The sequence below is a fragment of the Chaetodon auriga genome, chromosome 21 (genome assembly GCF_051107435.1).
Source record: "Chaetodon auriga isolate fChaAug3 chromosome 21, fChaAug3.hap1, whole genome shotgun sequence".
NCBI lineage: Eukaryota > Metazoa > Chordata > Actinopteri > Chaetodontiformes > Chaetodontidae > Chaetodon > Chaetodon auriga.
In genome coordinates, this window is record NC_135094.1 from 1,085,162 (window position 1) to 1,111,224 (window position 26,063).

A 26,063-nucleotide genomic window follows, 5' to 3' on the forward strand; every position below is an offset into this window, starting at 1 on the left:
AATATTCTACTTAAATAAAAGATGTCAGCACTTCCTTCCCTGCTGGAGAATATGTGACTCTGGCTGTGCAGAGGAAGAACACCTGCAGGGATCGTCTGCGCTCTGGAGACGAACATGTGCCGCACATTCCCTCAGAGATGATGAAGCATCGGGCAGCTGCTGCCGCTGAGGCCGACAGAGGCTCAGTTTACACAGCAGAGCTCAGCTGGAGCTCCTCAGACACTGGACGAGCCACAGACCAGTTTACAGGAGAGACGTTCAGCGTGAAGTGGTGAAACAAGCTGCAAGCAGAGAGTTCTTCTAAGATCAGCTGGTTCTCTTCAGACCTGCAGGTCTACAGACAGACTCATAGATCTAGACAACATAGAAAAGTCAATCTTTATTCGTTTATTTGATTCACACTCTGAGTTTTTATTGAATTTACAGCTTTGAGCATTAAATCTGAATCCTCACAGCTCAAACAACAAAGATAAAACACACACACACACACACACACACACACACACACACACACACACACACACACACACACACACACACACACACACGGTTAAAACCTGCTCAGTGGACAAAGATAAAACAACAAGAGGAAGGTGGTCTAATTCTGTCTCTCTCTCTCTCTCTCTCACACACACACACACACACACACACACACACACACTGATGGACTGCTTCATCGGTTCACCGGAGGCACGTGCACGTGCACACACGCGCGCACACTAGCAGTCGTCATCTCCGCAGAGCTGCAGTAATGATGAAGACGTTTGGAGCAGCATCTGACCCGTCAGTCTGATCAGACAAGTGAGGCAGCACAGCAGCCAGCTGACAGAACACACACACACACACACACACACACGCACACACACACACAGCATCAGAGCACGAGGTCTACCTGTCCTTCAGCGCCACCAACAGGTCAAAAGTTCCACTAGACAACAGTTCAGGTCAGAGTACAGATGCTGAAGGATAGTAAGGTGGCATAACTGAGTACAAACCCCTCAAAACTCTACTTGAATACAGTTCAGAAGTAAATGTACTTAGTTACATTCCACTGCTTCACTGTGTGTGTGTGTGTGTGTGTGTGTGTGTGTGTGTGTGTGTGTGTGTGTGTGTTGCAGGTCACCAGCAGAGGTCCACTCACTTGAGGACGTGTTTCATCCTGGACCATCTGAAGTCGTAGGACAGCACGTACACCTCGTGCAGGGTGGCCTTGACGGCAAAGCAGCACAGGAAGTCCTGAGGGTGCAGCTTGTAGAGGTCAAAGGTCAGTTTAGCAATCCCGTTCCTCTTTGACTGACGGGAGCCCGGGAGGACCTGAAAGACGCAGGAAACAGAACCTGGAGGTGACGCTGTAGAGACCTGCCATAAAATCTGGATCATCTGAGTCCAGGGATCCACTGATCTGATCCAGACTGATGGAGGCCTTCACACAGTCTGACTGCTGGACTCCTCACCAGAGGAAGAACCATTATGCTGATAGACTTCATTCAAAATCCCCCAAAACTGCCTCTGATTTATCCTGCATGGACTCTCCAAACATGCACAGGAGAGTTTGCAGCAGTCAAACATGAACATGCCGCCCTCTTGTGGAAGAATTGGAGAAAGCAGCAGTTCAGGATTTACTTCAACATGAAAGGAAGCACCTGAAAGAGCCGATCAGACGAACTGTCACAGCCTCGTCAAAAGATCAGCTGAGGTGTCTGAAAGGTGTCAGAAAGACGCTCCAGCACCACCGGTTTGACTTTCTCCAGACCTGATGCTCACCCTGTTCTGCGTCCACATCTCTCCCTTCTCCAGCACCATCAGAGCTGCGTTGCTGGGCAGAGACTGGAAGAACTCCTCTGAGTCCACCACAGTCCCGTCCTCCTCCAGGACCAGGATCAGGAAGTGACAGGACAGCACGAACACCCTCGCTGCCTGGACCGCAACACAGAAGCAAACCAAATTCAGAGTCCTGCAGCAGCTCAAAAACCGCATGTGGACCTGAGGAGAGGAACGTTATCACACTCAGCCTCACCTGCTCCAGCAGCTCGTCCAGAGACGACGCCTCCAGACCCCGCCGCCGCCTCCGGCTGCTGGTGCACACCTTAAAACTGCGAGGCCGAGCCGAGGCCACGATCTGCTCAGAGATGCTGGACTGGACCGCTGATACCGACCTGCCAGATTATTCAGAGATCTGATGATGATCAACAGGTAACTTCTTCCCTCCAGTGTTTCCATTTCACACTTTACCCTTAAACTGGTCTACATGAGTCTGACAGCTGGAGCCAGTGCAGGTTCAGGTTCTTCATATGACCCACAGATCCAGATCAAACAGCTCAGCAAAGATCAGCTCCACAATGAACTGACACATTAAAACACGACATCACAAGACAGCAGGAACGCACCTTTATGTCCCTTTGTTCTTTGACAAAGATCATTGATGGAGGTCCTTTACTAAACTTACGTCGTGACACTTGTAATGGTGTGTTTTCACACAGCACCACTACTTTCACTTAAAGCATCTGTGATGGTGAAACAGCAGGCGGCATCACAGCATCCATCACTGTGGTCCTTGAAGCGTCACCTGCTCACTGCTCGTTACAATCAGACATGCTGCCATGTGTCAGCAGGCTTTATTTTCCTACTGTGGATTTCACCGGAGCTATACAAACATGTGCATGGAGCTACGAGGTCCTCACACCTTATGTCCTCTGCTACACCTGCAGGTCTCTTCCATGTTTTCATCAACTTTCCACCTGCAGGAGGAAACAGTTCCTCTGTGGGCGTCGGGTTGATCGTGCAGATGGAGCAGACTAAAGCACAGAGACTGTGTGTTTAAAATAACGTGAAAACAGAGTTTGAGTGACAGAACCTGTCATGAAATGAGAAAGATGCAGCCAGTGAACGCATCGTGTGTCCACACAGATTTAAGTTACCTCAGCTGAGTCTTACATCGACGTGAGCTCAGTGTTGAGCTGTGAAAGGAGTCCTGTTCGCTCACCTCAGCAGAGTTTTAACGTGTTTCACTCCTGATTGGACAAACATCATGATTTCAATCAGACGATGAACTGCAGAGCAGCTGCTGGTGTTCAGGCTGCAGCTCCAGAGCCCGATCACCTGCACACAGATGCTCTTTATTAATACTGACGGCCTGTGATTGGCTGCCGATCAGGGCCGAGAGCCAATAGAACGCAGAGCTGCCTCCCTCAGCTGGCTGAACTAGTCTAATCATGGAGTCTGACAAAATAACAGCTCCATGCAGTCAAAGCACTGTTAGCTAGTTTAGTCCAGTGGGACCCAATGTGAGGGCCAGGCCCCTCCAAAGGGTCACCAGCTCAGTCTGAGGGGTCGTCAGGTGATTGATGGGAAGAAGAAGAAACAAAGTTCGGATACACAGACCTGTTTCCAGCTTCTGGACTTTTCTCTGGGTTTTGCTTCTTTTTATGACAGATTAAATAATTTCACCTGTTTGAGCCTCAAAAAAAAGAAATCAGTGGCTGGTTTAATTGCAAACAACTCGCAGACAGCTGAAACATGAGTCACAAACTGGTTGAACTGGTTTCATCTTTATTTGGATTTTAGAAGTTAATGATGCTTTTATTGTCGATACACAAATTGTATTCTGAAAAGTCACTGCAGAAACTAAAGCTGTCGAGCAAAAACTGCAATATTTGTCTGTGTGGAGTATTTCAAAGTACTCAGAAAAACCGGAAGTACTCGTGTTAAGTATTTAAAGACGTCTTTGCTGGGCTGGCTTTCATTATCAGATATTATTATTATTATTATTATTATTATTATTATTATTATTATTATTATTATTATTATTATTATTATGTGCTGTTCTCCTGACTGACCGTCCTCATCTGTCGGAACGATTGACAGACGGCGCCTGTTTCCGCCGGACCTTGAACACGGACGGACAAACAAACATATCCCGCCTGAAGCCAGAGGAGCAGCTGAAGTTTCTCTCAGTGTTCAGGATGAAGTTTCGGGGGAAAATCATCGACGTCGCTTGTCTCAATCATTTCACTCGTGAGTCGCTTTGTAGTTTTTAGGCTGACAGATAAACCAGCTGCTCACAGGCGATGCTAACCTGCTAGCTTCATCCGAAAATCGCATTTCTCTGCGGTAAAATAAGATAAAATCCAGCGTCGTTTCATTCAGAATGAGACAGTTTCTGTGAGTCTGAGAGTTTTGTGAAGTGTTGGGGACAGTCTTCAATTCGGCTTACAACAGGTGCTGAAATAGTTACTAACTTCAGCAAATTTCTAGCTTGTTCACATCAAAATAGACCAAAATGACTTGATATAACGTAAACTAAACACTCCAGACTTAATTTAACGTTTCTCTCGATCAGCTAATCGATTATTTGACATATGATCTCTGCTCTGTTTGACCCCTGAAGAGAAGATCAGTAATACATTGTGCAGGATGTTGTTGAGTATTTCTTTCTCTCGCCAGGAGTCGTCACCACCATCTCAAAGCTGACGAAGATGTGCGTCCTGCGATTGACTCCAGACAACCTGTTCTTCGTCCTGTCCGGGAAAGTGGCCAACGGAGGGGTCAGCATGTGGTGTGAACTGTCACAGGTGAGAGGTCCAGGAGGCAGACAGAACGGGGACAGACGAGGACAGACGAGGACGAGTGGACAAAGAAACACAACCCATTCACAGCTGGTGTTAAAAAGGGCTAATAATAAACGATCCAGGTTTAGTTTCCACCTGGTATTTGTTAGACGCTCCATCATCCTCGCTGAGATCAGAGCTCTGTCCTCCAGACCAGAACCTGCCTGTGAGTCATTTGAGAAGCTCTCTAAACTTTGTGAAATGCTGTCTGCCGTGACGTCTCAGCAGAATGTTTGACGTTAAAACTGCTTTGATGTTGAACTGAATCGAGGATTGTAGTGAATGAGGCATCAGAACCGTCAGTTTGGGTTCGGCTCGCCGTCGTCGTGGCTGTTTTTGGTGATTGCAGTGAAGCTGATCCCGTCGATGTGTCCTTCCTCCCTGCAGGCTAACTTCTTCGATGAGTATCAGATGGAGGGTGTGTCCTCTGAGGACAATGAGATTTGTCTAGAGGTGACTCCGGAGAACCTGTCCAGAGCCCTGAAGACGGTCCAGAACGCCAAGACCGTCAAAGTCAAACTGACCAAGAAGCACTGCCCCTGCCTCACCGTCGCCGCCGAGCTGGTGAGACTGAAAAATAACTGTTCTGTAATGTGCAGCTACCTGTACGCCCCCCCGTTACTGAGGACGTGACAGGAAGTTGAGTTCCTGCAGGACAGTTTGTGTCCACCTGTGAATCGGTAAACTGACCTGCAGCATCCACAGCAGGCCTCAGATTTCCTCAGGCCTCAGTGTGATGTTTCTTTATTTCTTGTACCTGTAACCACACCCTGCAGTGATGTCACAGGTCCTGGAGTACACCTGCAAAGGCAGCACGATGCCTTCAGTGGCTCTGCAGGAGAAAGCTAACTGATGTCCTCTGTCCATCCTGTCCAGCCCACCCTGTCCAGCACCGGTCGAGTCGTCACCCACGACGTCCCAGTTGACGTCATCCCCCGCCGACTGTGGCACGAGTTCAAAGAGCCGAACATGCCAGACTTCGACGTAAGTGACAGCACTGAAGTGCAAATACTGACCCGACCAGCGGAGACATGGTCCATGGTGAGAGCAGTGCGTGTCTGTCCTTACAGGTCAGCGTCTACCTGCCTCCTCTGAAGACGATGAAGAGCATCGTGGACAGAATGAAGAACCTCTCCAACTTCCTGGTAGGATCACGTTCCTCCAAACGTCGCTCACGTTAATGTTTGGTTTCATTTTTCTTTACATTTAAAGAAACGTATTAAAATCAGTGTGTGTGTGTGTGTGTGTGTGTGTGTGTGTGTGTGTGTGTCAGGTGATGGAGGCCAACCTGAATGGAGAGATGAACCTGAAGATTGAGACAGACCTGGTTTCGGTCACCACTCACTTCAGAGACCTGGGAAACCCTCCGTGGGGTAAAACCTGTTCAGCCTGTTGTTAGCAGCAGCTAGCGGTTAGCATGGCTCTGTGGACGCTAACGTCAGTCTCAGTCTGACCTGGATTAAGTTATCCACGCTGCCCAGAGGATGCATTTTGGGGACATGAGGGACATGTTGTATTTTGTGGATCATTTGAATTTCTAGCCAAATTTCTGCAAAAGTGAAAGCAAATCCTAACATGCTAATATGCTACTTTAAGACGCTAATGGTGAACTTAAACCTGCTAAACATCGTTAGCATTTAGTTCAAAGCAGCGCGGAGCTGCTTGCGTGGCAGCCGACTCTTAATGTTTTCTTTATTCGAGGAGGCTTTATATGCTTCTCTCTCCTACGTCTTTAGCTTCAATATTTAGTTTTTTCACGTTATTTTTGGGGCATTTTGCCTTCATGGCGTCGGGCTGAGGGGCAGACAGGAAGTGGAGGAAGAGCGACGCGGGGATGTTTCAGTTATGTCGTCCTCGCTGTTCAATTCCTCGTTTTCTGTCTGGATCCCTCAGCCTGAGGACCACATGCAGAGGCTTCACTGAAGTGAACATGGACTTCCTCCTGTCCCTCCAGGTGATGACTCCTCCCAGGATGGTGGTCTGTCTCAGGGCAGGGACCCAGAGGCCATGGTCCAGGCCAGGGTGGACATCAGGAAGCTGCAGCAGTTCCTCATGGGACAGCAGGTCAACCCCAGCAAGGCCATGTGCAGTGAGTCAAACTGGATGTGATGGGACGTTTTTATCGTGTGTCCCAGTTACGGTGGACCAGTGGACATGTCTTTCTCACTTCATTTCTTTGTTCTGGTGGTGTTTAAAGGAGAACTGTGGCAGCTGTAGCAGTGATTTTGTGCTGTGTGTCCTCTCTTCAGCGGAGGGTTTGACATGGTCCTCTTGTCCCCTCAGATATCGTCCATGAGAGGGTCGTCCACCTGATCCTGTTGCACGAGGACGTGTCGCTGCAGTACTTCATCCCCGCTGTGGCGTAGACGCTCTGCAGACCACACAGGTTATTTCTGCTCAGTTTGGGAAAACACGAACTTGCTTCAGGAGTTTTCGCTCCACAGCAAAGATTCGTCTTTCAGGTGGAACCTGAGATGAAACCCACGATGTGTGGGAGCCTGTCCTACATTTCAGTGAGACTGAGGATGGTCCGTCCTCGCAGTGGACCTCGGGAGCACCTGACACGCTGACACAGTCGTAGTAAGGACACGCTGAGACGGTAAAAAGTGTCACGTGGTGAAGTTTGAGAAGATTGTTTTGTGTTTCACATTAAAGTTTTTGAACTGAACTTTGTTTTTTGTTTCGTTCTTTGTTTCACCTTCACTCAACACGATGGATGTGAGCTGAACTTCAGTTTATTCTGTGGTACTTAAAAAACCTCGGAGGAACTGGTCCCTGTGGGAGCTGCTGGTGACGTCTGTCCATGCACGTCTGGTACTGCTGGCGTCAGTTTAGACCCGTAATCTGGGTGAAGTGTCGCTTTAATCCGGCGGTGCAAAGCCTGACGCGTGTGTCAGAGCTGGAAACATGCAGCTGTGGGTGTCAAAACGATGAGGGCTGCATTCCATTTAGCTGCTTCAGTGTCAGGATGCTGTTGGCGTTCGCTCTGGCTCGCTGTCCTGTCGCATGTGGAACTGGATCAGGTGTGAAGCCTTTGTGTAGTTCACAGAGCCCCGCGCAGGTAACAGGATAGGTAACCGTGTACTGTGCTGCATCCACGTCATGTAGGTCTCAGTCGCTCTGAGTCAGTTCGTTAATGTGAATCCTTCCAGCAGATGTCCATCGTCTCATTTCTAACTGAAGATGAACCTCATTGGTGGATGCTGTTGAGGTAAACATGAGGCAGCAAAGGCCGTGTGACATTCAGGACGAAGACGTAGATTTCGTTTCAGGAGTTTCCTCTTTCGGCAACACGCAGTCTGGGACTGAGGTGGCTCTGGCACAGTTCTGGGTTATCTGGCTCACATGTGGCCCAGCTGTGGCCTCCATAGTCTGGTTCTGGCACTTTTTGGGGGTTGACTGAGGGTCAGTGCTCGCAGGGTCGGTTAGGTGCCTGCAGCCCTCAGCCTGAAATGCCGGTTCGGTTTCCGCAGCTGGACCTGGGTCAGGTCAGGGTTTGACTCTGAGCCGTTGTTCAAAGCGGGTTTGGTGAGTCCGGCTGCTGGACCTGAGGTGACTTCTCTCTTCTGGTCTCCTGGATTTGGGCCAATATGGGGCCAAACGTTGGCTCCCAGGTTCCAGAGTGCTTAAACAAAGGATCCTCCTGCAGAGGTCTGGGCAAAACCGCCAACAACCTCAAAGCCACGTCCAACCAAAACGTTCCAGTGTGGTTCAGAGAGGGAACGTCACTTTTTAAAAAAAAAATAAGAAAACTTTATGACTACAATAAGATAAAATGTAGAAAAACCAGAGAAAATACACAAAGATTTTTTTCACCTGAACTTTTCCTCCATTTGAGGTCAGTTGGCAGCTGTTTGATGATTGTGTTGCTGTTGATTACAGTCTGATCGATGATCACGACACATCTGGTTTGCAACAAGAACTCCATGAAATGACAGCTGAACAGGAGGTCTGCACCTCCTTCCTGGTTAAATCATGTCATAACAACAGAAATGTCTTCAGAGCAGTGATGTGACAGATACTTCCTGGTTTGTAAGAGACTTTATTCCATGTGGAAGCTGGAGACTGAGGAGGACTTCAGAGACCCATCAGAACTGGATCTGAGAGACCTTGACGTGGAGCAGACAGACTGGCCTGCCAGCCAATCAGCTCTGTGCTCTTTGGTAGATCTGTGTTTTGAATATTATGTGTTTCAGCTGCTGAACTTCTGGAATCTCAACAAGAAATTCTAAAGTCAAAAAGTTCATTTTTAACTTGAACGAAACAGATTATTTAAACACTGAAGCATCAACATGTCGACAAAAAGCCTTTAAATTCAGTCTGTTCAACCAAGAGAACACACACACACACACACACACACACACACACACACACACACACACACACAGACTCAGCTGATTTCCTGTAAATGAAGAGAGGAGGAGCAACACTGATCCAGGTGATCCAGGTTCATATGAGTGAACAGGAAGGAACCCTGAGAGTGAAAGTAAAGTCAACAACAGCTCAGACTCCATTTTGAGTGACCGAGCAGACGGAGCAGAGCTGAAGTCTGAGGCAGGGTGAGTGTCAATCCAACATTTTCATGAGTTCACTGTTAAAGTGTGAGTCCGTTTTCTGCCTGTGGACTGTAGAGGACAGACATGTTAGAATGAAGTCAACAGTTTGACTCAGCTGTGGACACAAAGTCATGATTGGCTGAAGAATAAACAGGAAACCAAGTGAAGGCCGAGAAAACAAGCAGCTGACCAGGTGAACTGATGGCTGGATTTACTGTACTGTAAACTCTGAGTGTGTGTGTGTGTGTGTGTGTGTGTGTGTGTGTGTGTGTGTGTGTGTCAGTTTCTTGAACACACTTGTTTGTTGCTTCTTGTGTTCTGAGCTCACCGTCAGTGTCACTGTTTCACCTCTCAGACTGACTTCAGACCAGAAGATGAGTGTTTGTGTGGAGGAAGAGGAGGACAGAGCAGAGTGTCCAGTGTCCAGCTGTCTGTCCATGAAGAGCGACCGGTCCAAAGGTGAACCCCCACTGTTCAGTGATGAACCTGGACCCTCAGACTCAAAGTAAGAAAACTGCTATTAACTCATTTCTCTGACTGACTTCCAGTTTCTTCTGCTGATGTCGTGTTTTCATTGTTTTGATTTTGTGTTTGTAGATTAAAAATGTGACTAAAATGTCTTTGCAGCATAAATTGAACCAACTTTTTGTGACATGAAGAGAAATCATTGGCAGCATCTTCATCTTAGAAGCTGTGACAGCTGTCAGTCACCTAGAAAAGCTGTGATCTAATCTAAGACTGATTCAGACTTCACAGCTCCTCATTATGGACAGTAGCAGCAGTTTGTGTGTTTAGAGCTTCAGAAATGGCTTCATCAGAGAATTGATCAAGGATTCATGTGAACCAAGAAAAACATGTTGGTGTTTGCAGAGTTGAGGACAGCAGACAGAGAGCAGAGTGTCCAGTGTCCAGCTGTCTGTCCATGAAGAGCGACCGGTCCAAAGATCAACCTCCAAACCTCAGGAATGAACCTGGACCCTCAGACTCAAAGTAAGACCCTGTTTTTACTGTAAACTGACCTGATGGAAGATGATGCATTGAGGATGAAGACAAAATCCTCTGCACAAGATTCATGGTGATGATGCAGAACTCTTCCTGCAGATAGAGTTTCAGACTAAGATCGACCTTATTTTATTTCTTCAGCCAAACTCTTGAGAAGCTCCATTTCAACATTTACACTTGGAGAAGATGTTCAGACGTTTTTGGCCTCACGTTGAAGTTGCTGTAAACATTTGCAACTATTCAGAATGTGAAAGAATCTGCTTCACATGTGAAGTGAATTTCCTCATAATTGTCCTCAGAACATTTTGTTGCTTTGACTCTTCGTCAGATCAGCTGTTGTGAGCAGATGCATCTGGAATCAGCTGGTGTCATAATTGTCCATCATGTGGTAAAAAGTCATTTGTAGAAGAGCTTTGCTCACCTTGATGAACACTTTGAGTCATCAGTAAGTGAAGCTTTGAGTTGAGATTGTCTCCATCATATATTGTTGGTAAAGGTGAAGAACAAACATCCATGGACAGTCCTTGTGTTAAAGTGATCAGTGCATGAGAAAGGAAGACTTCTAATCTCAGTTTGAAGTGAACTGACCCAAGTTAAGCTGCCAAAGTGAGTGTGAAACAGTAAAGGACACGATCGGCTCTTTGATGGAAGGATTTTACTGTGAAGTCGCTGCAGGAAGCGTTGAGTTTGTATTAATGACAAACTGCAGTCAGATCAGTGTTTAATCAGACAGACAGACAGACAGACAGACAGACAGACAGGAAGAGCAGTTTGTGAATGTTCTTGAAAGCAGGAGAGTTGAAATCAAAGGAACAATCATTTCATGACAGTCTGAAGGTTGAACTCAAACAGAAACGTAAGGACACTTTCACTGTTCTCTGTGAGCATCTGAGCTGCTCGACTGTCGGACAAATCTGGATATTTTTCAACAACAAGCAACAAATGGTTGAAGTTACAAAGAAATGTCTTTACAGAGAGAAGAAGAGGAGTCATGTTTGTGTGGAGGAGACGCCGTCCTGCTGTGGTTTGTGTCAGGACGTCCTGAAGGATCCAGTCTCTACCAGCTGTGGACACTGGTTCTGCAGACGGTGCATCACCTCATACTGGGACCAGTCTGCTTCACCAGGAGACTCCTGCTGTCCCCAGTGTGGAAAAAGACCCAGAACAAGATGTGAACTGCAGTCAGTCAGTCAGATCTGCACTGTACAAAGTAAGACTGTCCATCCACACATCTTAAAACTGTGACCTTCTACAACTCATGACATTTATTTGGAGACTCACAATCAGTTCATTCAACACACAAACCAAAAATGTCAAGAAACATGTGAGAACATGAACTTCATCAAATACGCTGACCTGCTTCAAGAGCCACGTTTAGTTTTTGGGTTTTCAGGCTGAAGACTTGAACATTAAACCACTTTCACATCAAAATGATCACATACATGCAGAGTTTTTAAAGTTTAACCTGCGTTCAATGTCAAAACAGGGAAACATGGTGGTTTTAAAGTCTTTCATGTGATGATGATGATGATGATGATGATGATGAGGATGAGATAGAAATGGAGTGCGACGAGTTGACAGTTGTGTCTGACGTCAGACAATATTTACATGCTGACGTCTGGAACGTCATCGTGCGTCATCGTCGCACTGGAACAGCAGTGAACATTAGCGTCCACCTGGGTGTCCTGTGTCCATCACTGCTGATCAGAGAGACGTCTGCAGCTGAACTGATTGAATCAACACATGGAGCTCTTTTTGTCTCTCTGTGTTCACCCACCATCAAAAGCTTTCATTGTGAAGCAGCTGTATGAAACGCAGTGTGTTTCTTTATTTGATCAGTGGATCAGTTTGAAATCTTGCTGGGAGGAAGGAACAGCCACAGTGATCTGTTCACATGAAGAGCTGCTGAGGCTCAGCCTGTCGCCTCTGCTGTCAGTCAAACACACAGCGACAGTCAGAGGAGAGACAAGAAGGAGAATTTGTGATGTTCACCCAAAGTGGACTGATAAACCTTCACTTCTTTATATCTTCTTTATTGTTCTTTATTGATCATGAAAATAATCAGCAGATTGTCAAATTGTCTTTGTTTTGTCTCATTTTCTCTCTTTTTTAGTGAATGGTGGTCTTCAGGAGGTTTTAGATGAACATAAGATCAGTCTGAGGAGGAGATGTGAACGTGTGACTGAAGGAAGTGATGAAACAGGAAGTGGAACCCTCCTCAACAGGATCTACACTGAGCTCTTCATCACAGAGGAACAGAGTGAAGAGGTTAATACCCAACATGAGGTTTGGCAGCTTGAGACAACTTCCAAGATGAAGACCCTCCATGAGACCCCAATCAAGTGCCAGGACATCTTCAAAGCCTTACCTGACCAACAGAGACACATCAGAGTGGTCCTGACGAACGGCGTCGCTGGCGTTGGAAAAACCTTCTCGGTGCAGAAGTTCACTCTGGACTGGGCAGAGGGCTCGGAAAACCAAGATGTCAGTGTGGTGGTTGTGCTTTCGTTCAGGGAGCTGAACCTGATCAAAGATGAGCAGTACAGTCTTCTCGGGCTGCTCCGTGTTTTCCATCCAACATTACAGAAGGTGACAGCAGAGCAGCTGGCTGTCTGTAAGCTTCTGTTCATCTTTGACGGCCTGGATGAAAGCAGACTTTCACTGGATTTCACCAACAATCAGCTCGTTTGTGACGTCACACAGAAGTCATCAGTCAACGTGCTGCTGACAAACCTCATGGAGGGGAATCTGCTTCCCTCGGCTCTGGTCTGGATAACTTCCAGACCTGGAGCAGCCAATCAGATCCCTCCTAAATGTGTTGACAGGGTAACAGAAGTACGAGGCTTCACTGACGCCCAGAAGGAGGAGTACTTCAAGAGGAGGTTCAGTGATGGAGATCTGTCCAGCAGAATCATCTCACACATCAAGACCTCCAGGAGCCTCCACATCATGTGTCAAATCCCAGTCTTCTGCTGGATCACTGCTACAGTTCTGGAGCACATGTTGACTCCAGACCAGAGAGGAGAGCTGCCCAAAACCCTGACTGACATGTACTCACACTTCCTGCTGGTTCAGACAAAGAGGAAGAAGCAGAAGTATGATGAGGGACATGAGACGAGTCCACAGGAGCTGATGGAGGCTGATGGGAAAGTTCTTCTGAAGCTGGGGAGGCTGGCGTTTGAACATCTGGAGAAAGGAAACATCATGTTCTACCAAGAAGACCTGGAGCAGTGTGGTCTTGATGTGACTGAGGCCTCGGTGTACTCAGGAGTTTGTACAGAGATCTTCAAAAGAGAGTGTGTGATCTTCCAGAAAACAGTCTACTGCTTTGTTCATCTGAGCATTCAGGAGTTTCTGGCTGCAGTCTACATGTTCCACTGTTACACCAACAGGAACTCAGAGGTCCTGAAGGCTTTCCTGGGAAAAGAATACAGTAAGTCACCCCTCGATGTCCTAATGAGGAGAGTCAATAAGATATCGCTTGAAAGTGAAAATGGTCACCTGGACCTGTTTGTTCGCTTCCTTCATGGCCTCTCTCTGGAGTCCAACCAGAGACTCTTAGGAGGCCTGCTGGGTCAGACTAAAAACAGTCCAAAAGTTGTCCAGAGAGTCATCAACAACCTGAAGGAGATGAAACCAAAGTTCATCTCTCCTGACAGGAGCATCAACATCTTCCACTGTCTGGTGGAGATGAACGACTGCTCAGTACATCAGGAGATCCAAGAGTTCCTGAAGTCAGAGAACAGATCAAAGAAGAAACTCTCTGTGATCCACTGCTCAGCTCTGGCCTACATGCTGCAGATGTCAGAGGAGGTTCTGGATGAGTTGGACCTGAACAAGTACAACACATCAGAGGAGGGACGATGGAGACTGATTCCAGCTGTGAGGAACTGCAGAAAGGCTCTGTAAGTCCAGATGTGATTATCAACACTGTTGAGCAACGTGAAGCTGAAGCCATCAGTGTTAAAGATACACACTTTACACAGTTAACTTCCACACGGTCAAAGTTTTACCCTGATTCCAAACAAGTCAGAACGCTTTCTGAAATGTCAATCAGACAGAATGCAGTGATTTGTAAATTCTTTTCAACTTTTACTCATCGAATTCATTTCAAAGATATTTAACGTTCAAACTGATGAACTTTGTTCTTCACCACAGTAACACTAGAGGCGAGATGTGCAGAGCAAACAGCAGCACACATTTCCACTGTGATTTTCATTGAATGTGCAGCCGCAGTCTTTGTGTACTGAGCACCTGATTTACTCAGACAGCAGCTCATGACACAGTCAGCTCCTGGGACGACCTCCAGGTTGATTGTGCCAGTGAAGGAGAGCTCAGCAGGTTGAGCTCAGTGGAGGGATCTCCATCATCAACAAGCTCAGTTTAGTCTTTGTTCCAAAACATGAACTTCAGCCAGCTGACCTCCACCTGATAAAAATACTACAAATACAACTGTAGTAATACAACCTTTAGTACTTATTACAGCAGACATGTTGGTACGCTGTGGAAAACATCAATCAAACAGGAAGTGATCACCTGATCTGATCCTCTCTGACACAAACTGACCTGAGAACAGCTCAAAGTCAATGTATTGAATGTTCTTCCTCATCAGCTTCATTGATTTCTGTAAATATCTCTTATTGTGAATCTGATGCAGCAACACGTTTCACAGACTGAAAGATGTGGAACGCTCCAAAAACACCTGTTTGGAACATTCCACAGGTAAACAGGCTGATTGGTCACAGGTGAGAGGATCATGATTGGGTATGAAAGGGGCATCCTGGAAAGGCTCAGTGGTTCATAGAGGATGGAGCGAGTTCACCACTTTGTGAACACATGACTGGATGAAGGAGATGAACACATGAACTCAGAGACACTTGAGAAAACTGCTGTCAGTGAACACAGTTTGATTATTGATGATTGATTCTGGTTTGATTCAGGTTTTACTCAGAGTCCTTTTGAATCAGGTTGTCTGATGTTGATGAAATAGGAGTCATTAGATTCATTTAACAGGAGATGAAAAGCAGATGAAGTGACACAAGATGTATTAAAGATGCTCAAAATCCACACAGACACATGACTGAGGTCAGTACAAATGACTGCAGTTAATAAAGTTCAACCAACACAAATCACAGCAGCTGTCAATCAAAGTATGACACATATTGACATGACGGTCGTTTGGCAGACACTTTTTGTGGTTCATTATGTTGCTGAAGGAAACTTTGACATGTGGACAGGAGGAGCTTCAAAGCACAAAGCTGGTGACCAATGGCTGAGCAGCTCAGGCTGAGCGACCGACAGCATGTTCAGCTCATGTTAATGTTGTTTGTGACATTAATCAACTGTCAGATTTTATTATTCTCTAACTTTTATATTCTCTGTCATCACAGACTTTCAGGCTGTGGACTCTCAGAGACTCACTGTGAAGTCGTGGCCTCAGCTCTGAAGTCCAACCCCTCCCATCTGACAGAGCTGGACCTGAGTGACAACGAGCTGCAGGATTCAGGAGTGAAGCTGCTGTCTGCTGGACTGGAGAGTCCAAACTGTAGACTGGAGACTCTGAGGTCAGTTCATGTTTTTTGCTCTTGTCCGTGAAGTGTGGGAGCTGCTGTCCAACTCGCTCAACACTGATTTGCATCCATCCAACATTGTGTCTGAACGGCAACACACCTGTCTGAGCATGTTTCATAAGATGACTCATGATTATTCTGAATGAGAAGAAACAGAAGAAAATGAAAGTAACAAAAGAAACAGCACGTCTGATTTGATGGTTCTTCAGACTTGACTGAGATCAGCAGCATGTTATTGATGTGTGTTGACATGAATAGGTGTATGAATGTTGTGCTGACATTTGGATGATGTCTGTAGAAGGCTGACATTATGATGATCCACAATAACACAATGACAAAGTCACTCTGCTCATTTTAGGGAGAAGCTCATTGATGAGGACAGAGTAATGTTGAGCTCCACATTTACAACCTGAACACCTCTGATTGGATTAGAAATGCATTTTCATCTTCATCATTTATTCTTTATTCAGGTTGAGTTCCTGCAGGTTGTCAGAGATCAGCTGTGCTTCTCTGGTCTCAGCTCTGAAGTCCAACCCCTCCCATCTGACAGAGCTGGACCTGAGTGGAAACGAGCTGCAGGATTCAGGAGTGAAGCTGCTGTCTGCTGGACTGGAGAGTCCAAACTGTAGACTGGAGACTCTGAGGTGAGTTCACTGACTCTCTGTTACTGTTGTAAATCTCACATGTCTTTTTAACAAGTGAAGCTAATTTTTCTTTTCCATAACATCAGTAAAGTTGTGAATTAGCTTTTCATGTTTTCATGTTTGTTGAAGTAAATTTAGTTTGCAGTCACAAAAGATTCATGCTTTTTAAAGAAAGTGTAGAAAATGTCCACTGTTAGTTGTTGAAGTCAATGAATGTTTGTGATTTTTGGTAAATGGTCACATCTGGATACAGAAGATCCTCTGAAGTCATATTTGTTTGAAATGGATCAAGTTTACTTGATGAAGCAGAAATATTTCTTTGGTTTGTGTTGATTTCAGTGTGTTTCCACAAATAATGACTGATGATCTCCTCCTTGAACCGACACCTTACCGTGGTGGAGGAGTTTGAGTACCCAAATGATCCTAGAGGCTATGTTGTCCGGGGCTTAATGCCCCTGGTAGGGTCTCCCAAGGCAAACAAGTTCTAGGTGACGGGTCAGACTAAGAGCGGTTAAAAAGCCCCTATGAAAAAAGAAACAACGAGGAAGCTTACGTCACCCCGATTGGCGTCACTGGGGCCCCACCCTGGAGCCAGGCCTGGGGTTGAGGCTCGCAAGCAAGCGCCTGGTGGCCGGGTCTTTGCCCACAGGACCCGGCTGGGCGCAGCCTGAAGGAGCGACGTGGGGCCGCCTTCCCGTAGGCCCATCACCCACAGGAAGGATCAGAAGGGGCCGGTGCTTTGTGTTATGGGTGGCAGTTGTGGGCGGGGGCCCCGATGACCCAAACCCTGGACGACGACTCTGGCTATGGGGACATGAAATGTCACCTCACTGGCGGGGAAAGAGCCAGAGCTAGTGCGGGAGGCTGAGCGGTACCGAGTAGAGATAGTCAGGCTCACCTCCACACACAGCCTGGGTTCTGGAACCCAATTCCTAGAGAGAGGCTGGACTCTCTTCTACTCTGGAGTTGCCCACGGTGAGATGGTGTGGGCTTGCTTAGAGCCCCCCAGCTCAGCCATCATGTGTTGGAGTTCTCCCCGCTGAGCGAGAGGGTCGCTTCCCTGCGCCTTCGGGTCAGGGATAGGTCTCTCACTGTTGTGTCGGCCTATGGGCCGAACGGCAGTGTAGAGTACGCGGCCTTCTTAGAGTCCCTGAGAGGGGTACTGGAAAGTGCTCCATCTGGGGACTCCATCGTTCTGCTGGGGGACTTCAATGCCCACGTGGGTAGCGACAGTGATACCTGGAGGGGTGTGATTGGGAGGAACGGCCTCCCCGATCTGAACCCGAGCGGTGTTCTGTTATTGGATTTCTGTGCTAATCACAGTTTGTCCATAACAAACACCATGTTCAAGCATAAGGACGTCCATCAGTGCACGTGGCACCAGGACAACCTAGGCTGGAGGTCAATGATCGACTTTGTAGTCGTATCATCTGACCTTCGGCTGTATGTCTTGGACACTCGGGTGAAGAGAGGGGCTGAGCTGTCAACTGATCACCACCTGGTGGTGAGTTGGATCCGCTGGCAGGGGAGGGAGCGGGACAGACTTGGCAGACCCAAACGTACTGTGAGGGTCTGTTGGGAACGTCTGGCGGAACCCGCTGTCAGGGAGGTCTTCAACTCTCACCTCCGGGAGAGCTTCGACCAGATTCCGAGGGAGGTTGGAGACATCGAGTCCGAATGGACCATGTTCTCCACTTCCATTGTTAATGCAGCCGTCCGTAGCTGTGGCTGTAAAGTCGCCAGTGCCTGTCGTGGCGGCAATCTCCGAATCCGGTGGTGGACAACGAAAGTAAGGGATGCCGTCAAGCTGAAGAAGGAGTCCTATCGGGCCTGGTTGGCTCATGGGACTCCTGAGGCAGCTGACGGGCACCAGCAGGCCAAGTGTGTGGCAGCTCGGGTGGTTGTAGAAGCAACAACTCGGGTCTGGGAGGAGTTCCGGGAGGCCATGGAGGAGGATTACCGATTGGCCTCGAAGAAATTCTGGCAAACCGTTCGGTGCCTCAGGAAGGGGAAGCAGCTCTCTGTCAACACTGTTTACAGTGGAGGTGGAGAGCTGTTGACCTCGACTGGGGACATTGTCGGGCAGTGGAAGGAATACTTCAAGGATCTCCTCAATCCCACTGTCATGTCTTTTGTAGAGGAAGCAGAGACTGGGGACTCGGAGGTCGATTCATCCATCACCTGGGCTGAAGTCACTGAGGTAGTTTGCAAGCTCCTCGGTGGCACAGCGCTGGGGGTGGATGAGATCTGCCCTGAGTACCTCAAGTCACTGGATGTTGCAGGGCTGTCCTGGTTAACACGCCTCTGCAACATCGCATGGTAGTCGGTGACGGTGCCTCTGGGGTTCGGTTCGGGAGCCGGCAGATTTCGTTTCTGCTTTTTGCGGATGATGTTGTCTTGTTGGCTCCCTCGAGCCAGGACCTTCAGCGTGCACTGGGGCGGTTCACAGCTGAGTGTGAAGCAGCTGGGATGAGAGTCAGCACCTCCAAGTCCGAGGCCATGGTTCTCGACCGGAAAAAGGTGGCTTGCTCCCTCCGGGTTGGAGGAGAGATCCTGCCTCAAATGGAGGAGTTTAAGTATCTTGGGATCTTATTCTTGAGTGAGGGAAGAATGGAGCGTGAGATTGACAGGCGGATCGGTGCAGCAGCAGCAGTAATGCGGTTGCTGTATCGGTCTGTTGTGGCGAAGAAGGAGCTGAGCCGAAAGGCAAAGCTCTCAATTTACCGGTTAATCTACATCCCTACCCTCACTTATGGTCATGAACTTCAGGTCATGGCCGAAAGAACGAGGTCCCTGATACAAGTGGCTGAAATGAGTTTCCTCCGCAGATTGGCAGGGCGCTCCCTTAGAGATAGGGTGAGGAGCTCTGTCACCCGGGAGGAGCTCAGTGTAGAGTCGCTGCTCCTCCACATCAAGAAGAGTCAGCTGAGGTGGCTCAGGCATCACTATCGGACGCCCCCTGGACACCTCCCTAGGGAGTCCACTGGGAGGAGGCCCCGAGGAAGACCCAGGACATGCTGGAGTGACTATGTCGCTTAACTGGCCTGGGAACGCCTCGGGATCCCCCCAGATGAGCCGGAGGAAGCGTCCAGGGAGAGAGAAGTTTGGGCGTCCCCGCTCAGACTGCTGCCCCCGCAACCCGGCCCTGGATAAGCGGGAAAAAATGGATGGATGGATGGATGACTGATGATTGATATTGATCCTTTACAACACACACACACACACACACACACACACACACACACACACAGATGAAAGCATATTTTCAGATGCAGCTGTTTAAAGGATCAATATATTTGTTGTGCTGTAATTCCAGACTTGACTGAGATCAGCAGCATGTTATTGATGTGTGTTGACATGAATAGGTGTATGAATGTTGTGTTGACATTTGGATGATGTCTGTAGAAGGCTGACATTATGATGATCCACAATAACACAATGACAAAGTCACTCTGCTCATTTTAGGGAGAAGCTCATTGATGAGGACAGAGTAATGTTGAGCTCCACATTTACAACCTGAACACATCTGATTGGATCAGAAATGGATTTTAATCTTCATCATTTATTCTTTATTCAGGTTGAGTCACTGCAGGTTGTCAGAGATCAGCTGTGCTTCTCTGGCCTCAGCTCTGAAGTCCAACCCCTCCCATCTGACAGAGCTGGACCTGAGCTACAACGATGAGCTGTGGGATTCAGGAGTGAAGCTGCTGTCTGCTGTACTGGAGAGTCCAAACTGCAGACTGAAGACTCTGAGGTCAGACACCATTTTTGTTTCTGTGCTGAGATTAATATGATGTGAAAGTTGTGTTGACAGTAAACTGCAGACATGAGGCTGATATTATTCTGATCCACACTGAGTATCTTCATGCTGAAGTCTGTTTTCTTCTTCGGTGGTTTAGTCCATCGACTGTTGCAGAGCAATGTTGAGCTCCACATTTAAAACCTGAACATAACAAGAAACATGGACACTGGATAATTCTTGATTTCATCTGATATTCTCCATTGTAGGGGAATTACCTCTAAATTAATGTTACATTCGTTAATATTACTAGGGGCACCAACCTTCGTCAGCTACAAAGGATTTTGTATATTATATCTGTTAAAGCTGATGTAGTGAACGAATGAATCAACAGTAGATCAGTCTGATAATCTAAGGCGTGAACTCTCAGTACAGGGATTGCTTATATCCAGCTCAAAAGGACACCGTCGGACAATGACTTGTATGCAAAAGATTATTTATTAAACACAATAATGAGATGAATATGAATCATGAATAATACGATAGATTATATGGATGATATAGATTAACACAAACACTGCACAGAGGAACTTATGGCAAGAGGATGGTAAAATGAGTTTGGCGATAGTGAGAAGTAGGTTTTAAAGGGAAATGGGGACGCGAATATGAAGTTAATTTGTTGAATGAACGATCTAGAGAATTTAGACAAATTAACAATATCTCAGCCTCACGGACCAACTCTTATTCAAAACCGCTTAGGTATGCCTACTTTGTCAGTGATGTTCCTGTAGAGGTCTGCTCCGAACTAACACGAAGAGGCTCCGGTTGTCCGTCACTCTGGTCCGTACAGCAGTCTGCAGGACGAATCAAGCGAACCGCTGATGAGAGCTGGTGTTGGACAGGGATGTCTCGGGAGCTGAGGGTCTTCGGTGTCGGTTACAGACGAGGAACGGCTTCTGATGGTTCTTTAACCCGGACCAGCGGGTCAGCAGCAGGCTACAGGTCTTCGGTGCAGTCAGTTAGTTGTTGGCCATTTGGCAAGGCTTTTGATTACTAATAATAAGATTGAGAAACTCTTCGATGGCCGGTCGAAAATGTCTTCAAAATTATTATTACGTGACTAGACTTTAACAACAAAAATAGAAATTATGAATGAATGAAAGTTTCACGAAGATTAGAAAAGTGCGTTTTCTGCAGAATTAAATCAGGCCACTCTGTGTAGTTGTGAGCAGCAGCAAAAAGACTGAGAAAACGACGGAGCGGAAAAATACTTGAAAACTAAAGACAAAGAACTTAACACAAAAATTAGACTAAAGAAAGAAAGAAAAGGAAAGAACTGAACGAAAGGAAAACTTAACTAAAAACTGAATAGAACTGAACGAAGTCCGCTACGTGCGACTACTTTATCATCGCTCCAGGGCGTGTCTAATCAATAGGACGTCACGCATGTAGGATGGTTCGCAGACGCGCAACATGATTTCATCCTACAGAGCGAGAATTAATTAATGATTCATACGAGGGACTCATCTGCTTCTCACTATGGTCAATCGAATATATTTTAAATGATCAATTTTCAATGGCACTTCAACAACAACATGCGCGTTCACTACATGCGTTAGACAATTCTTATGAATAACGACAACATTAAACAATGAACATGGTAACATTTTCTAACACTAATCCTGATAAACATGATGACTAAGAGTATAACTACTTTAATATGATGAAGGGATAAAGAAGGGCAGACTATATTTGCCGAAATGATTATCGCTATTACGGTTACTTATTAATAAATGTATCCGCTAAGCACATTCAACCTAACTGCCACGAACCTCTAGATGGCGGTATGGTTACATGGTAGAAATTCAGAGAAAACCTTTGAAATAGTTTAATTCACAGTTTCGTCATTCTGTAAGTTAGAAAAACCAGGAAAGCATTGTTATTGTACTGATCACGAGCTTAGCAATGTAATAACATCTACGATTAAATCAAACATTGAGATTTGGTTAATTTGGTAGGTTAAGCAAAAGACACACAGACATACAGAACAGTTTGCTTCAGGAATGTTCAATTTACAACCCAACAGCATTATCTGGTTTGAAGATTCCTCTGAGACATGGCATTCGTCCATCCAGGCAGTTTTATTGTCCTTAACTCCCATGGGCTATCAAGAAAGAGTTAGCACCTCCATGAGAACGTCTTGACCAGATGTAAATTAGAAGTAAAAGTGTTGTCAGTGACTCTTGTTGCCCTGAAAGAGTGTGATAAGAGGTCTCTCAACCAGACATCCTGTCTCTGCCTGGGTTCACACCTTTCTGTGAACCTTCCAGATGGTCAATAACTCTTAAAAGTCTGATTGTTTTATCACTACACTTCTCCTGAGCAATGCAAAGAGGGGAGAAGAGGGTCAGCTACAGACCAGTTCTGCTACACCATCGTGGTATTTTTAACATGAACGGAGTGGTGGTTCAGACAAAAGAGGAGATCACAAATGACTCCAGTCACTTGAAACAACAACAAACAAAGTACTTTATTAAAGTAACTGGTCTATATAACAATCAAAACAAGTCATCAGACAAAATCAGCAAACTGAATAAAGAAGGATGCTTCTGCTGCTGGGAGAGAGACACTGAGCAGCCAGCTTTTGAAGGGTGACCCAGCCCAAAGCCAGGTGAACTGCATCTACCTGACGACAGTCACTCTGCTTCCTGCTTGTTTCCTGAAATGGGGAGGAGGAGAAACACCACAAGCAGGAACACCAGGCAGAGCAGATAAGGAGACATCACAATGAATGATAATAAAAATACTTAAATTTAATTAATAAAATAAGAATCTGTGTAGCTCTCTCTACAACAACACAGACACAGGTCGGTTCTTTGAAATGGCGATTATTGCTTGGGCACATCTCTGCTGCATCCACTCCTTCATGCCATCACACTTACGCCATTTACGCTGTGAGAACAATATATTCGAAATAAGAACATTTACAAGTTAAATAAATACCTTGTTGGCCGCTTGTTATGAAGAGAGGTTTGAAGTCCATGAAAATCCTTTAGAGTCTTACAAGTCCCTTAACGTCCCTTTACCGTCTGCTTAGGCTTCAGACGTTAACTTTAACGAAAAACAGGTAAGGCCTCATGAGACGTTCGCCTTGTGTTGTATACAGTCCCACAGTGAACGTACAGTTAAAACAATGAACTAAAGCATATGTGCTTACAACATTTTTAGTAATTTATATTATTTTACCTCTTACACAACAGATTTTAATACATCAATTTAAACCTTTCATCAAATTATTGTTATTTAACCTTACATTAACATTTATTGCATGAAAATTCCTCACTTTTATGAATTATTTATCAGTGTATCATGAACACACGATTTATGTAAGAGCACTTACACTCTCACCAAAATCGCTCATTAACTTGAATGTGGGATGTTTGAAGACTGAAAAATGTTACTTCATGTTTGTGACTTAGCTGGCCTCAAGTAAAGTGACCACTTTGTGAATGGGCCTTTCAAGCTGAACTGATCTGGTGAGTAGCTTTCCCTTATCAAGTGTAGTGTCACTGACTTGAAGCTTCAGCTTTCGTACCATGCCGTCTGCACTGGGATGTCGTTTACTTATGAGTTTCGTGTCGTTCTTTGCCATTTCTGTCTTTGTTGGATATTTAGCAGGTATCCTCACTTCCATCTTTGCCAAAACTCATTGGCTAAGAACTGCCCTTTTTTCCACCTTTTGCTTGGATAAAGATTTTCAGAACTGTCCAGGAGGTGGCACAATAACAGATGATTTCATGGTCAGTATGTGGTTTGGAGTGAGGGGTTCTGGACCAGTAGGGTCATGCAGATGTTCAACACTTAGTGGCCTGCTGTTGATTATAACCATTGTTTCATAAAGAAACATTCTCAGAGTTGTGGTGTCGAGTCTGCTTGCGGACTTGTCTAGCATGACCATCAGAATCCTTTGAATTGTTTGAATCTGGCATTCCCAAACTCCGCCCATATGACTAGCTGCTGTGATGTTTGAAACAATTTCATAGCCGATTGCTCGTTGACGTTCTTGATCCATTCCCTTGAGTAGCTCAGAAAACACCCATTGTCCCTTGATCACACCTTAACTGGCGCACAGGGCCTCTGATAGCCACGATTGTTCATGAATGCAGCTGTTGTCAAGTTGTCTAGTGTCTCTGTATGTACTGTTCTGGAGCATAAGCAGGTAAACAGCAGTCCACATCATTTAAATCCTTTCTTTTTTTCCTTCCTTTACAATGAAGGGGCCAAAACAATCAATGCCACAGTATGTAAATGGAGGGGATGCTTTGGTCCTCTCTTCCAGGAGATCTGCCATTTGCTGAACTTCCATAGTTCTTCTGTATCTCCTGCACTTTACACATTTGTAAATGTGAGAGAAAACAGCACTTCCGCATCCCAAGATCCATATTCCATTTGCGTGCAACTTGTTAATGGTCAAGCCTCTTCCTTGGTGGTGTACACGCTCATGATGATGTTTAACAAGTAGGGCGGACACATGAGGTTTCTTCGGAAGTATCGGAAGATTTTTTACATCATGGTGCAGAGCTGACTGGGATAGCCGTCCTCCCACCCTGAGGACATTGTTCTTGTCTAGGAAGGCATTCAACTGGTGCAGGTTTTCGATCTCAAGCTCCCTTTTGATGACATCTGCATTGCGAACTGAAGTTACTGCTGACAACAACTCAAGTCTTGGGGATGGTGGGCAGTTTGGTAGGGGCTACTCTTGCCTTCCTAACGACAAGAGAGCAGCTGATTTGTCCTGCCTCGCTTACTGCTCGGAGATATGAGCATGCACCATATCCATCAGAGCTTGCGTCTGAAAAGCTGTGAAGCTCGTGCCTCATGACTTTGCCAAAGTTTGATGGTAAGTAGCTCCTTGGGATCTTTAGGGCTGTCAATTGAGGCAAGTCTCTAAGCCATGACTTCCACTGTGGCAGAATGTGCTCAGGGAGATCTTCATCCCAGGTTACCTTGTCTCTACATAGTGTCTTGAGGACCTGCTTGCCTACTAATACGAAAGGGGCCAAAAACCCTAATGGATTGTCGACAGAGGCAACAGTCAAGAGAACTCCTCTCCTTGTCAGTGGATTTTCCTTAACTATAATCCTGAATTAGAATTCATCTGCATCAATGCACCACTGAACTCCAAGTGCCCACTTGATGTAGAGTTCTCCTAGAGCCATGTTCAGATTCTTTGTTTGGTAAGGTTCCTGTGGTGGTATGGCAGCCACTACTTCCTTGTCGTTGGACACAAACTTATGCATCCGAAGGTTTCCCACTCTGCACAAGGCTCTTGACTCTTCCACTAGATGTATCGCCTCAGCGGCTAACCCTACACTCATTAAGCCACTGTCGACATAAAAGCTTCTCTGGATGAACTTGATTGACTCTTCGCTGAACCTTGCATGGCCCTGTGACACCAGATGTTTGAGTCCAAAGTTGGAGCAGCCTGGTGATGAAGCTGTCCCAAACAGGTGCACTTTCATCCTGTACACTATGGGTTTGGAGTGCAGGTTGCCGCCAACCCACCAGAGGAATCTTAAGTTGTAACGGGCTAGTGGAGGACCAATTGCAGTGCCGGCCGATTTATGGGGAATATGGGGAAACGGACAACTGGGGCAACACTGTGCCGTACTGAGCAGAGAGCCTGCTCAGACGGAGTTAGTGTGAGGAGAGCGGATCGAAATCACTGACAGATTTCGGCATGGTCGAAACCACTCTCGGAGGAGGAACATGCTCTTTGAAACAACCGAGGCGGTAAGATCTGCACACACACAGACACAGGGCTTGGATGGAAGGAGTATTCAGGAACAATCGAGGTCGGACACCGGAGATCAGTCTGGAAAAGAACGCTGGAGAGTCTGGCATGACGCAAAGACAATCTTACATCCGGGAAGAATGACAGTGTG

The 26,063-nt window shown here is 46.4% G+C and overlaps 3 protein-coding genes across 9 annotated transcripts in view; 2 read left to right on the plus strand and 1 right to left on the minus strand.

The window, feature by feature from the left end:
- Positions 1–719: 719 nt before the first annotated feature.
- Positions 720–2,291, minus strand: cidea (cell death inducing DFFA like effector a). The gene is made up of 5 exons (XM_076721572.1): positions 2,260–2,291; positions 2,018–2,156; positions 1,765–1,917; positions 1,142–1,314; positions 720–822 (listed from the first exon to the last, which is right to left on the minus strand). Exons 1-5 carry the CDS (start codon positions 2,289–2,291, stop codon positions 720–722), a joined length of 600 nt encoding a protein of 199 aa, XP_076577687.1.
- hus1 (HUS1 checkpoint clamp component) lies at positions 2,081–7,275 on the plus strand. Its single transcript, XM_076761073.1, has 9 exons — positions 2,081–2,193; positions 3,865–4,014; positions 4,444–4,571; positions 4,995–5,171; positions 5,484–5,591; positions 5,678–5,752; positions 5,881–5,980; positions 6,562–6,696; positions 6,891–7,275. The coding sequence occupies exons 2-9, from the start codon at positions 3,963–3,965 to the stop codon at positions 6,971–6,973; spliced, it is 858 nt and encodes a 285-aa protein (XP_076617188.1). The 5' UTR covers positions 2,081–2,193; positions 3,865–3,962; the 3' UTR covers positions 6,974–7,275.
- Positions 7,276–9,115: 1,840 nt separating this feature from the next.
- Positions 9,116–26,063, plus strand: part of LOC143339681 (NLR family CARD domain-containing protein 3-like) — a 371,505-nt gene continuing 354,557 nt past the window's right edge. For 5 of the 7 annotated variants that reach the window (XM_076761046.1, XM_076761047.1, XM_076761048.1 and 2 more), the window contains exons 1-8: positions 9,116–9,166; positions 9,519–9,668; positions 10,034–10,153; positions 11,140–11,375; positions 12,279–14,070; positions 15,556–15,729; positions 16,206–16,379; positions 19,957–20,133. In XM_076761046.1, coding sequence (XP_076617161.1) covers positions 9,538–9,668; positions 10,034–10,153; positions 11,140–11,375; positions 12,279–14,070; positions 15,556–15,729; positions 16,206–16,379; positions 19,957–20,133 — 2,804 coding nt within the window. In that variant the 5' untranslated portion in view covers positions 9,116–9,166; positions 9,519–9,537. Of the gene's footprint in view, positions 9,167–9,518; positions 9,669–10,033; positions 10,154–11,139; positions 11,376–12,278; positions 14,075–15,555; positions 15,730–16,205; positions 16,380–16,718; positions 16,796–19,956; positions 20,134–26,063 lie in introns of those variants that run through there. The other 2 variants (XM_076761052.1, XM_076761053.1) reach the window with 2 other exon arrangements.